This window comes from Acipenser ruthenus, chromosome 53, assembly GCF_902713425.1.
Source record: "Acipenser ruthenus chromosome 53, fAciRut3.2 maternal haplotype, whole genome shotgun sequence".
NCBI lineage: Eukaryota > Metazoa > Chordata > Actinopteri > Acipenseriformes > Acipenseridae > Acipenser > Acipenser ruthenus.
Window position 1 is genome coordinate 8,022,386 of NC_081241.1, and position 13,092 is coordinate 8,035,477.

Here is a 13,092-nt window from a genome sequence, read left to right on the forward strand (position 1 = left end):
ACACAAACAGCGCTATTGAATAATAACAGTTAACATATTTATTGGTATACTTTCAAATTATAAGGAAGTAACACGCTCACCAGAGTCATCAATCAATAATATAAACTAACGCACCATTTTACTTTAAACATTACAAATACGTCTGTCTAGTTACAATAAATAATAATAATAATAATAAAACAGTATTCATATTAGTTCATCTCCGAGTTAGTCTTCGTCATCTGAATGGCTATTGCCAAACTCCCTCACCCGATCTTTAGGGGTGATGTTTATCGTTGTGGGCATCTTTAAAGAGCTTGTTCAGTGCTAACAATGCACTGGATACTGAAGTGAACTGCAGCTACGTTTCAACATGAATGAGATCCACAGCGCGCCTCGTTCAACCTTGATTAAGTACATGTAAAGCTACATTGCATGTGTTGATGATTATATATGATAAGTGTACTAACTTAAGTATCAAACTAACAAAAAAGCATTGCATGTCTTTTGCCCTGCCCTAAGTGTAAAACGAAACGAAAGGTTCGCAGACAGCAAAGAAAATCTGTGTTTTCTCGCGTAATTCTGCCGCAAACACGCGGGCGCACACACACACTAAAATATTACTTAACCACCTTATTCCTTTGTTTGGCGTTTAGGTACCAAACGCAATGTGAATGCTGCATTAAGCGCTATAGCATTATTTTAAGATATGCGCATGAGTGTCAGCGGGTCATTGCATTTTGTCCGTGATTACTTCCGCTGTTAATGTATTTTTAAAATATGATCTTTCGATATTATAAATGCCATGTACTTTTAAAACACCAAAACAAATCTCAAACTAATGCAGAATCCAGCATGTGCGCTCTATGTCATATTCTCATGACAATGGAGAGAGAATGTGGAGTCTTTAAACTGCATGGAAACCAAGCCATTGTCAAACATGGTTGAAGGTCACCAGTTATATATTCTGCTATTATTAATTTATTTTTTAAATGTGAACTTTCGGTATTATATATGACATGTACATTTAAAACATCAAAACACATCTCAAAATGATGCAGAATCCATGGTGACACCATTCTTAATACTTTTAGAAGTGTCGTGAGCATACGCAGAGCTGCAAAATTAAATTACTTCTGGTTGGCTAGCAAGTCTGTGCGCAGTGACGTATATAATTTAATATTTCGGTGTTGAGGTGGCTGATGATGGAATAGTAAAACAATATAACAAGACCTTGATTTTCTCCATGGATATTGTGAAGCAAAGCACCACTAAGTTAAAGTAAGTTATTGTTTTTCATGTGTAAATAACTGTTAGCGTCTGTATCCTATATGGTTGATATTGTAATTGCGTTATTATATTTTTCTGTGTTTTGCAAGACTTCAGTATTATCCATACTGAAATACGTGCATGATAACGATATACAATTTTCATGTAGTTGCTCACCCCTAGAAATAAGCATCTGTTTGAACTATTTTCCAGTCTGACACCGGATTTATCTCACAGTAAAGGGGGCGTTGTGACGTAATGAAATAGGCGTGTCTTCTGCAATTACGCACCTAGCATTCGAGAGAGGAGGAAGCAGAACCAGCGCGGTGTTTACTTGGTTAGGTATGAAATGCGACTTTGTGTATTTCTATTATACTCGATATAAATGTGTTATTAATGAAACTGTGAACTAGAGAAACCAGTACGGATAATATTTCAGCGTGTAAATAATGTGTTCTTATTATTTGAGTCGTATAGGCTAGTAGTACAGGGACGCACGTGGCGAAGTAAATCTTTAATCGCTAGCCTAGTTAAATTGAAATGATATACGGTTTGCTCCTTTTGCACAATATTGATTAGAGAGTGCATTAGTTAACAGTAAAGATGTAAGATAATACCGTTGGAAAGGATCACTATTTCCACACACTTTCATTCTTCTAAGAGTGCGGTTTAAGCTGGAGTTATTTCATAAACACACAGCAGCTCACTAAATGCAAACACGTGTGTTTGAGTAACAGAGTGTATTGTATGAAGGGAAGCCCCGAGTCTGCGTTCCATTCAAGATCTGTTGTATTTAATCCCAATTATTGCTGTTTTTATTGTAACACACGTTTCGTTTTTGACGCGCAGGCTCTGCAAATTCAAGTGAATGAATTTAACTCGCACACTCAAAAATAGAAAATGCTGCCTAATGTTTGCTCGTTAAGCTTTAATGCCGCAATTTAATACAAATGCATTATAGAAAATACAGAAATTATGGTTTGTCATAATGAAATATAGGTTCTGGGCGGAGAGAGTCGGGTGTAGTAGCTACTAGACGCCGCTAGGGGGTGCAAAAGAAACGATGTTGAAATAATATTAGCAGAGCTAGTGTTAAAATAATAGTAACATAGTTTAATAGTGATATTTAGGGGTAGAGGTTAGGGGTGATGTTTAGTTGTAGAAGTAGGGGTTCATTTTAGGAGTTAGGTGTAAGTTGCATATGCTGTGGCATGGAGTGTAGTTGCAGCTGTATTTTACTGTGTTTTGTTTTTTAAATAACTTTAGATTTGTTTTCTGTATATTTTGCTTTAATATAATAAAGGTCAAGGATGAGAAACTTGGTAGAATGGTGTGTTTTTCAGTGAGTGTTTAGTTTTTTATTTGCACCCTCTTGCTCCCTCTAGTGGCTACTACATCCGACGCTCACCACTCTGAACAGAGAGGTAATATGCAGTGAGGCTTCAACCTGTATTTCATAAATAAATTCATCATTTCTATATTTTCCTCACTTTATTGCTGTTAAAATTACCATTTGAAGCTTAACGAGCAATAAATTGTCAGTGTTCTATTTGAGTGTGTGAGTTCAGTGTACCGTACCTCCACGTTTATGTTTTGGAAGCACTTTTAATTAACTTATTAAAAAAAATAATTTCAGATGAATGTTAGTAAAAAATGTTGGCATAATTACTATTAACAATGTTGATAAATGCATTGTTTGGAATGCCCTAATACAATCATTTATGATAAACTTTTTTTCCCTCTTTTTGTGTGTCTCCATTTCTCTCCAGTAGAAAGAACAGATCTCTTCTAACTTGCTCCAGTATTGACACAACTCTTCCATGACTGGAGTTCCATCCTTCTTATAAACCTGTGCAGAACTCGATTATAACAGCATTGTGTTTGTATTCTAACAATGCCATTCTCAAACTCCAGTCCCATTCCCACCTCTCTCCTCCTCTGTCCCTCTCACACTTTCAGCACCTTCTGCTTATCTAAACCTGGCCTCAGTCCCAAACCTCCCCTCTTAGAGCTTTATATATCTCCTGGAATTCAGACACACAGTTAAGTGTCGTTTGTTGTGAAATCATCACTCTCTCTGTCTCGTTGCAGCAAGAATGGCTTCAAACTTGTGGTCAGAGGATCAGTTTAGTTGTTCACTGTGTCTGGAGCTATTGAAGGACCCAGTCAGTATTCCATGTGGACACAGTTACTGTATGGGGTGTATTAAGAACTGCTGGGATCAGACTGATCATACAGGTGTCTACAGCTGCCCCCAGTGCAGAGAGACCTTTACCCCAAGGCCTGTTCTGGGCAGAAACATCATGCTGGCTGAAATTGCTGGAGAATTCAAGAGGAGAAGACTCAATCCTCCTCCTGCTCAAAGTTATGCTGGACCTGGAGATGTGCCGTGTGATTTCTGCACTGGGAGAAAGTTCAAAGCTGTGAAATCCTGTTTGACGTGCCTGGCCTCTTACTGTGAAACACACGTCAAGTCTCACAGTGAGGTTACTCCATTAAAGAGGCACAAGCTGATCAATGCAATTGGAAATCTGGAGCAGAAGCTTTGTGCTGAACACCAGAAGGTTTTGGACATCTTCTGCAGAACCGATCAGACATGTGTTTGTGTGTTGTGTACAGACAAGGATCACAAGAGCCATGATACAGTCTCAGCTGAGGCAGAAAGGAGTGTGAAACAGGTAAGGGTTTGAACCATTTCTGTGATATTTAAAATGTCCATGTCCAAAGCACTTCACACACACAAAAAACAATTAAACCTTTCAATGAAAAACTGTCTACTACAAAATGTTATAAAAAGGAAATAAATACACATTAGGTATTAATTATGAAATTTGAAAAACAGTAAGATAAAAAGCTAATTGTAAAAATAGAACAATTTTATTATTATTTATCTCTTAGCAGACGCCCTTATCCAGGGCGACTTACAATCGTAAGCAAAAACATTTCAAGCGTTACAATACAAGTAATACAATAAGAGCAAGGTATTGTATTTTACTTTAATTGTAAAATTTTTGTATTTTACAATTAAAGTAAAATACAAAAATGTTATACAATTGGAATAAATAAAATATCCAGTTTAATTGTAAAATTTGAAAAACTAAAATAACAATCCAATTTATAAAAATAGAACAATTAAAAACAGTAACATTTAAAAAAAAAAAAAATCTATTGGAATTAGAAAGTCAAATAACAAATGTGAACAAATATTAAAAGCTCAGGTAATTTATAAAATGAGTTTTAATCTACATTTAAAAAGCGTTAAAGTCCCATCTTCCTTGACGACAATGAACGTTCTGTAATCCAGAGCTTAATAACAAAAAAACCCTCCCTCCTGGTTTACTTTCATTAGTGTAAATGAGTGTGTGTCTTTTGTTCAGAGAGCTGGAGTGTTTAATGTTGTAATAATTAAAATTGTACATAATACTTGTAAGTTTTTTTGTTTTTGTTTTTCGGTATACTTCTAACATTTTGCAGGATAAACAGAGGTGATATTTTGCAATTGAGATTGATAAGGTCACAAAGTTCTCAATGTCCATTATTTTAGTATTTGTATTATTCAAACCTTATAGGACATAACACCTTTACTGAGACAGGTGTGAATAACACAGCCTGCTCTGAAATATCCTGTGTTGGGTGTGACAGGATATCACTCAATGCCCCATCAGAAATGTCACTGTGTCACTGTGTTTCTACACAGAAGCAGCTGGGAGAGACACAGACAGAAATACAACAGAGAATCCAGGAGAGACTGAAAGACGTGGATGAGCTGAAACAGACTGTGGAGTCACTGAAAGTGGGTATTGACAAGAGGGGGTTATTATTATTAATAATAATAATATTGACTGGAACACATCTACAGACATTTACTGTCTATGCCTGATATGTTTTTGATATAAATTCTAACCATGTCTCCTCTACTGTGTTCTTTCACTCAGAGATCTGCATGCATAGAAATAAAGGAAAGTGAGAAGATCTTTACTGAGCTGATCCGATCCATTGAGAAGATCCACACTGAGGTTATTGAGCTGATTGGAGCTAACGAGAAGGCTGCAGTGAATCAGGCTGAAGGACGCATGAAGAAACTGGAGCAGGAGATTGCTGAGCTAAGGAGGAGAAACACTGAGCTGAAACAGCTTTCAGAGACAGAGGATCACATCCATTTTCTACAGGTATCACTGCTTGTTAGAAAATCTCAAGTACATAACTGGGACGGTTTCAGACAGACCTCTCCAATTGAATGAATCCTTGCTTTTCCTCAGGAATGTTTTGGACCCCATTTTGTTTCACTGAAAACTCCTTTTCTCCACTTTCCTGTTGTAGAATTTCCAGTCTCTCTGTGTCCCTCCTGAAGCTGGAGACTTACCCAGCGTTACTGTCAATACAGACATCTCTTTTGTGGCTGTGAGGAAAGCTGTATCTGAACTTAAAGACCATATTGAGGATTTCTGGAAGGGGGAATTAGTAAAAATAACCACAACAGGTTGGTGTGAGATTCCTTTGGTAGATATTTCTCAAATAGACCATGGCTTGAGGAGGGACAGGACTTGCAAGACAATAATAAAGACCTCTTGCAGATTGTTGACTATATGAATATTGCAGCAGGGAGGAGGGAGGCAGCAGGGAAGAATGAGAAGGGAGGATGGTAGAAGGAGATGTTTTATTTCAAATGATTTCCCCAGGTTGAAACGTCCCAACTCATTTACAGTTACATCCAGAGTGATGATAGCAGGAAGGAAGAGAGTTTCTAAAGATATTACATGAGAAAACAACACAAGAGCATTCAAACACAGGATTCACACATTAAACAACACATTCATTCCATATAGGATGCTAACTTATAGTCCTGCACTTTCTTATCAAAGATTTATATGAATTGGAGGTCATGGTCATGTTTGTATTGCAAATCCTCTTCAGTAAAATCTTTGGTTTAAAACAGTTTTCTGTATTTTATTTAGTGAATGAAACAGCAGTTTATACCCTGGGGTCTAGGAGCCATGACAGACGTTTCAAAGGTAAGGCTTTCTTCCAGTAAAACATTTTATCTCCAGAGACATTCTCCCTTTTTGGAAGGACCAAGCGCCTCAGTGAAAGAGTGGCTGGAGATGTATTAGATTTGTTCTTGTGTGAAAGATTCCTGATGAGGGTGCAGTTAGCTGGTCAGTCACTACGCTGATACAGTGTTTGCGCCAATGCCCCCCCCGAAATAAAAAAAATGTCCTGCTGAATTTCTTTTACCACGCCCATGTGTCCCCCTTCCCAGACCAGACGCAATACCGATACACAGTAAATTAATGCATGTTGTGTTAACGTGGACATGTCTGACGACAGGCTGATCTTTTTTACTTGTTTGTTTACACTTGCGTTTTCATAATTAAACTCCCGTGCCATTATCGTCCAGTCCAGTAGAATGCGCTCACACCCTCCCTGGTTACAATCAGTTTCACAGTAAAGCCTAAATGACAACATCAGGCTTGTTAAGAACATGGCACTGCACAATATAACCTTGTGTTACACCCGACCATTACTTCTGGAAGAATAAGTAATCCACTTCGGAGGTGACTGTTTAAATGTAGGCTATTATATTTGTGCTTAAAAATACTGTGAAATCCATCCGCTGTAAACTTATCTATTTGCTAGACAAACTGTGTCTGATGTTTGGAGATATGGAGTGACCTAGCAAGTGAATGGGAGAAATGTGTACTTCTGCGTACTGCAGTACAGTTTATAGACAAAGTGCAGTAGATTTGTGAAACGAAAACCGCATCATTGATTTAAAAAAAAAAATATATATATAGCAAACAGTAACATTATAAAAGTATGTGAAATGTCTTTTCTATTACAAAACATGCTAAAATTCAGGGCCAAAATAATTCAGTATGTGTTAAGCACCAACTGGCTCTTGGTCATTTCACCAGTAGGCCTATAACGGCATGATTTAAAAAAAAAAAAAAAAAAGTGTATGTGATTTTATACAGCACTGTATATATGCCTACAATACATCTTGCATTGAGAAAACACCACTGGAATCAGTATAAAGGAAATTATTATGTAATGCAGTCACGATTTTGGTAAGTAGCATTTTCTAAACCACATCATTATGTGCAGTATTAAAATATGTTAAAATATAGTAAAACCAACAAAATTGTATATTTGAAATTTTATTTTTAGTGTTCTATGTAGCACGGGCCATCGTTTAACCTTGAAAAAAAAATACACAGTACCTGAAGCAGATACACATGTTTATCATATCAACAACATCAACGTGTGTTGTGAAAATAAAGCAAAAATTGTTTTGAAAACTGTCCAACATATTTACTTGGGGGGCTAAGAATGAAGGATGTCAAAGAACAAAAATGCCATTTCTGATATGGAAATTGTCAAAATCAAGGGGCAGCTGGAAGGTAAGAAATTAGCAGTCAGGATAATGGCATTTAAATACTACTACTATTACACTGGATCTGTTGGTAATGTGGTTTCTTCTAGCGGTTTTCAAACTTTGAAAATTCTGAATTGGCGGACAGCGCCTTTTGTTTAGTACCACTTGCCAATCTACTGCAAACTTTTGTCTTTTAATCAACATTTAATCGCTAAGACCAGACTGATGTTCTGTGGCAGAGCGTTCAGTGCAGACATGGCTAATTTACATATTAAATAGGTACGTTTGAAATAAGCCGTTTTTTTTTTTTTTAAATGTCATATAAACAGTTGGTCGGTAAAAAAAAAATACATTTTAAAAAACTAAAAGCCTCGTCTTTAACTCGTTTTATTTCCTGTGTGCGTTCGTGCCTTCAAATCGATATTTTTTTTTTTTTCAAGGTCCCGATTTAAAGTTTATTGTAACTTAAGTACTATTGGTTCATTTCAAAATGGCCAATCAGAAACCGAAGTAATGCCATGCGGTCTCATTTTACAAGCCATTACTTCTGGTGTGAGAGTAAGAGTTTTTAGCTTTCAATCAAGTGATAAAATACGGATTGTTCGCTCAATACTAGAACATTACTAGCAAAGGGCGATCAATACTGTCAGATTAAAAATGCCAAAAATGTCTTGTGACTGAAGCTCTCTTAAATTTCCCTGCCATCGTCCGTGATTTGTGTGGTAACTAGCAGGGACATCCATCACACTGATACTAGGTAAGCGTTTTTAATTTGCATCAGTACTGTATGTTTTAGTCACCAAGAATTAAAAAATGCCAATAACATGTTTTCGTAATAAGGTCAGCTATAGAGATGCGTGGATAGTGAACATTTCTTTGCCTGCTTTTCTGTAATTGTATTAGCAATAAAAATACATGATTGCCATTTACTATCAAGGAGTAGTCTTGTCATTCTGAGTGATTGAGGCTAGCACAGAGGCTTTGATTAATTAGAATAAAATGATGTTTCCAACAACTAGAAACCTGTTTGAGGGACTATTTTTATCCAAAAGTAATTTTTTTTCTGTAAATACAGTAACTTTTATAATTGTATCCGTCGCACACTCCAAGGCTTGTGCGTTTTGTTGCATCATGATGTTATTGTACAGACCTTTTTTCTGTTTTCATTTTATTATGACTATCTCAGATGGGGATATGCAGTGGACTACATTTTTTGGAAATGGGTATGCAGCTTAAAAAGATTGAAAACCCCTGTTCTTGGTACAATGAATGTCCTCTACTCAGTGATACACCAGCGTCACTGTGACACATTTCCCAATATTTTCCCCAACAGTGACAGTGAGTATTGTAGAGACACCTTGGTTGTAGCTACACTTTACAGTTTTATTTTTTGTTCTTGAGAAACAAAAGGTCAGTAAACTCTGTTGGCATATTTAAAACAAACAAAAATAAGAAATAGTGGTTGGTTCTGACAAACATATTAACCCCCTCACTGAAGAAAATGTCCCCCTAAAAATTTGACGGGGGGCCATCTCTTGGAGTAAACACTGATAAACTGAACAGATGCACTTTGTGTTTAAAGATTAAGAGCGTGGCAGATTGCTGTTTGGAGTCTTCTGTGTGTTGTGTATTAATCCACATGTTTCAATTCTATTTCTCTCTCTCTCTTTTCTGCCCAGTGAATGAAGTTGCGGTTTACAGTCTGCAGGCTACAGAGCCAAGGAACAGAGCTGAGTTTTTAAAATGTAAGTCTGTTTTCACTGAAACATTTGATCGAAAGATGTCACTCCATTGTGAGAAGAGCTAACACTACAGAACAGGGAGGGGTGGAGCTTGAGGGCAGCAATTATTATTATTTATTAGTAATTGTGAACCCATTAATCTACACTCCTCTCCAACTAGTATTGGTTCAGATGAATACATGCAGAATGACTGGGGGAGGGGCATTTGTTGCCTGTTTTTCCCACTCAGACCATTTCTCTCCCTAAATATCTTGGTATCCCTGAATAGATAATCATCCCATCTTTTAATCCATGTACAATGCATGTAAAAGCAGTTGTGGGGTAAAATGAACAGCTATCCCTTCCAGTCATCCTGTGCTGGTAGTAAATGTATATTGCAGTACCACTGCACTTGTGGGATGGATTGCTCATTAAAATATTAGACAGATATTTGAAGAGTGGACAATATTCTATTGAAGATATTTAGTAAGCAAGGGCTCTGAGTTGGTAAAATGGCAACACATACCCTGTAGGAACATTAAGTGAACTGTAATTGTATGCAGAGTTGTATTTGATTAGTTCCAAGTGAAAATAAAAATAGAACTTATCCAAAGTCAGGAACAAATCTCAAGTAAGAATTATAGATCAAATCCATTGATTATCAACCTTAAACATCACAATAAAGTAGCAGGGAGCATAGAGGAGGGAGGAGGCAGCAGGGATAAGGGAGGAGGGTAGAGAGATCATGGAGGAGGGAGGACTAGAGAGGAGAGAGCATGGAGGAGGGATCCCCCAAAATAATACAAATAATCCTATTACTCCCTTCTGTACCTTTTGTACCTCAATGCCTGTTCTGTTTTCAAGCTGTAGCCTCATGTCAGAAACAGCCATTATAAAAAGAACCTGCTGTAATATGTATTTGTCTGTCTTTTTGTTGGTTCTGTACCATTGAGACCTAGTGGAGATTTTCTTAGTGATTTGACTTTTCTAACTCTCTCCTACCCGTCCTCTTCTCTTCAATCAGATTCCTATCAGCTCACACTGCACCCCAACACAGCATATAGAGAGCTCTGTCTGTCTGAAGGAAACAGAAAGGTGACACGGAGGAGTGAGACCCAGCGATATCGTCATCACCCAGAGAGATTTGATAGCTGGCCCCAAGTGCTTTGCAGAGAGCGTTTGTCTGGGACTCGCTGTTACTGGGAGATTGAGTGGAGGGGGGGAGGGGCTTATATAGGAGTCACATATAAAGGAATCAGCAGGAAAGGAGGGGATCGTTGCTGTCTCCTTGGATGCAATGACAAGTCCTGGAGTGTGTACTGCTCTGATTCCAGTTATTCTGCCCGGCACAATAACAATAAAACTGCAATAACTGCCCCCTGCTCCCCCAGAATAGGAGTGTATCTGGATTTTAATGCCGGCACTCTGTCATTTTATGGCGTCTCTGACACAATGACCCTCCTGCACAGATTCCAAACCACATTCACTGAGCCGCTCTATCCTGGGTTTTGGATTGGTTATGATTCCTCTGTAACAATCTGCCAGCTGAACTAGACTGTTTTGTGTTGTAAGAAACCCTTTGTATTGAACTCCCTGTCTGTCCTCTCCACTCCTTGGGTGAAGGGAATCTTTAATCTGACACAATTTTGGATGAAAGGGGGTAAAATGGCGCCACCTGCAGAGTGAAACGAGGTTAATTATTTGTTTTTATGCTTGGGGCATAACATTTGTAATTGTAAACACTCACACCTGGACAGCTGTTTCAGCATAAAACGTTCAATATGTCGTGAGTATGAGTATCTCTTAAGGTGATTGTAGCTAACTAAATAATTCCACAATGTGTTCCTATATTGCACTTCCATTGGCTGCACAGGACTCTCATGTGCAGGTTTGAAAAACATGACAGGCAAGATTCTCAGAAAACCATGATCTTGTTTCGAATGGGATTTTGTGTCTCAAATGGATATTTATAGTATATAGCTGAACTATTTGGGATTTAGGTACATCTTGCAAATCTATAAACCGTGAGGCTTCATACATACCTTTATACAGAAAAGCAATAGGTACAAGATGCCTTTTCCTCATGTTCTAATTGTAAATTAGTTTAAATATTAGTTTAAGTATAGTTTGTAAATTCTCATTGGAAATGGTTGCATGTTTACTCTAACTAGCATTTAATTAGATGCATTGGGTCTATTCATCAGGCAGTTCAAAGTTTCAATATTATAATTGTTTACTTATTTTAACTGTAATGTGAGTGAAATATCATCACAAGAAAGAAGACATTTCCATGGATAAAGTAAATTACATTCAATTTGCATTACATGTGCAATCTGCCCACAGTGGAAAAGCAGAAACGTGTTTTAAGCCTGGCCTTTGTCGCCCTCTTCAGGACAAACTCTGCAGCTGCGCAGAGCCTGATTGAAAGCAATTCTTTTCACTTGGTGTGGTTCCATTGGAAATGTAGGACCCTATTCACACAACCTTCAGGACTGTTCCAAGCACTGTTCTGTTAAAGACTCTTTATGGTTTAAATCAGGTTGTTTAGAGAGGGGGAGCAGTTTACTGTTTATTAATTTTATTGTTTATTATTAATCAAAGCACCATTTAAGGTCAAAACTTTATAATCAGGTTTTAAATTAAAACCAAAACATGAATGTAAAGAAGGACCATTTTAACAACCATTTGGTTTTTTTTATGTTTCTGTACTTCAATTAATGCAAACCTTTTTTCATATACTTTTTCTTGAAATGTTTTGTAAAGTTTTAATGATCAATGAATGTTTTGTTCTGCATCTACTTCTGAAATAATATAAACTAAGTGGACTGTGAACAGCAGCTGCTCTCTGGAAACGTGAAGTACACAAAAAAGCTTTGGAGAAAATGTTAAACACACATAAAAAATATTCTACTATAACAATGACCACACAGTGTTGCTTTAACTGAACAATACCAGCAGACCAGCCTATTTCATACAGGTCTTTGTAACTAAACTATACCAGCAGACCAGCCTATTTCATACAGGTCTTTGTAACTAAACAATACCAGCAGACCAGCCTATTTCATACAGGTCTTTGTAACTAAACTATACCAGCAGACCAGCCTATTTCATACAGGTCTTTATCCAGTGACTGCTGGGTCTGATGGAAGAAGAAAAAAACAGAGCGATTCACCCTATTGTATCTTTCAAAGGTTTGCCTGCCAGTTGAAGGAGCCAATGATAGCTGGGTAATACTATTGTGAAGCTGCTCAAAGAACACTACAGGTACAGTCCTGAATCCTCCCAGAAGCTGAGGGTGTGAAGTATAGAAGAACTGAAATGTCCGCTCTGGATAGACAAACACTAAAAAGATAACAAAGTTACAAACTGAATGAAAGGAGACAGTACAATATTGTGGGATCAAATAAAAGCAGGTTTTTCACATCACCACACTCCCCACCCCGCACTGTATACTCTCAATCCCTCACTTCTCATTAACAGCACCCCCTCCTCAACACTCCCCACCCCACACTGTATACTCTCAATCCATCACTTCTCATTAACAGCACCCCCTCCTCAACACTCCCCGCCCCACACTGTATACTCTCAATCCATCACTTCTCATTAACAGTGGTGGCTGCTGGTCAAAAAAAATGGGGAGGCAGAAAAAAAGCAGAGGTCTTGGGGTCCCCCTTCAGCCACCAGCAGCAGGAGAATCGTAGTATTCTATTCTGACTGACAACACTTTTCATATCTTCTTAATGTTTT

General features: G+C 37.6%; 1 protein-coding gene across 1 annotated transcript; it reads left to right on the forward strand.

Annotated features, from left to right (window-relative positions):
* Positions 1-1,503: 1,503 nt before the first annotated feature.
* Positions 1,504-12,224, forward strand: LOC131723183 (tripartite motif-containing protein 16-like protein). The gene is made up of 8 exons (XM_059016695.1): positions 1,504-1,590; positions 3,340-3,926; positions 4,946-5,041; positions 5,184-5,417; positions 5,569-5,728; positions 6,204-6,260; positions 9,304-9,369; positions 10,370-12,224. The coding sequence occupies exons 2-8, from the start codon at positions 3,345-3,347 to the stop codon at positions 10,897-10,899; spliced, it is 1,725 nt and encodes a 574-aa protein (XP_058872678.1). The 5' UTR covers positions 1,504-1,590; positions 3,340-3,344; the 3' UTR covers positions 10,900-12,224.
* Positions 12,225-13,092: the final 868 nt, after the last annotated feature.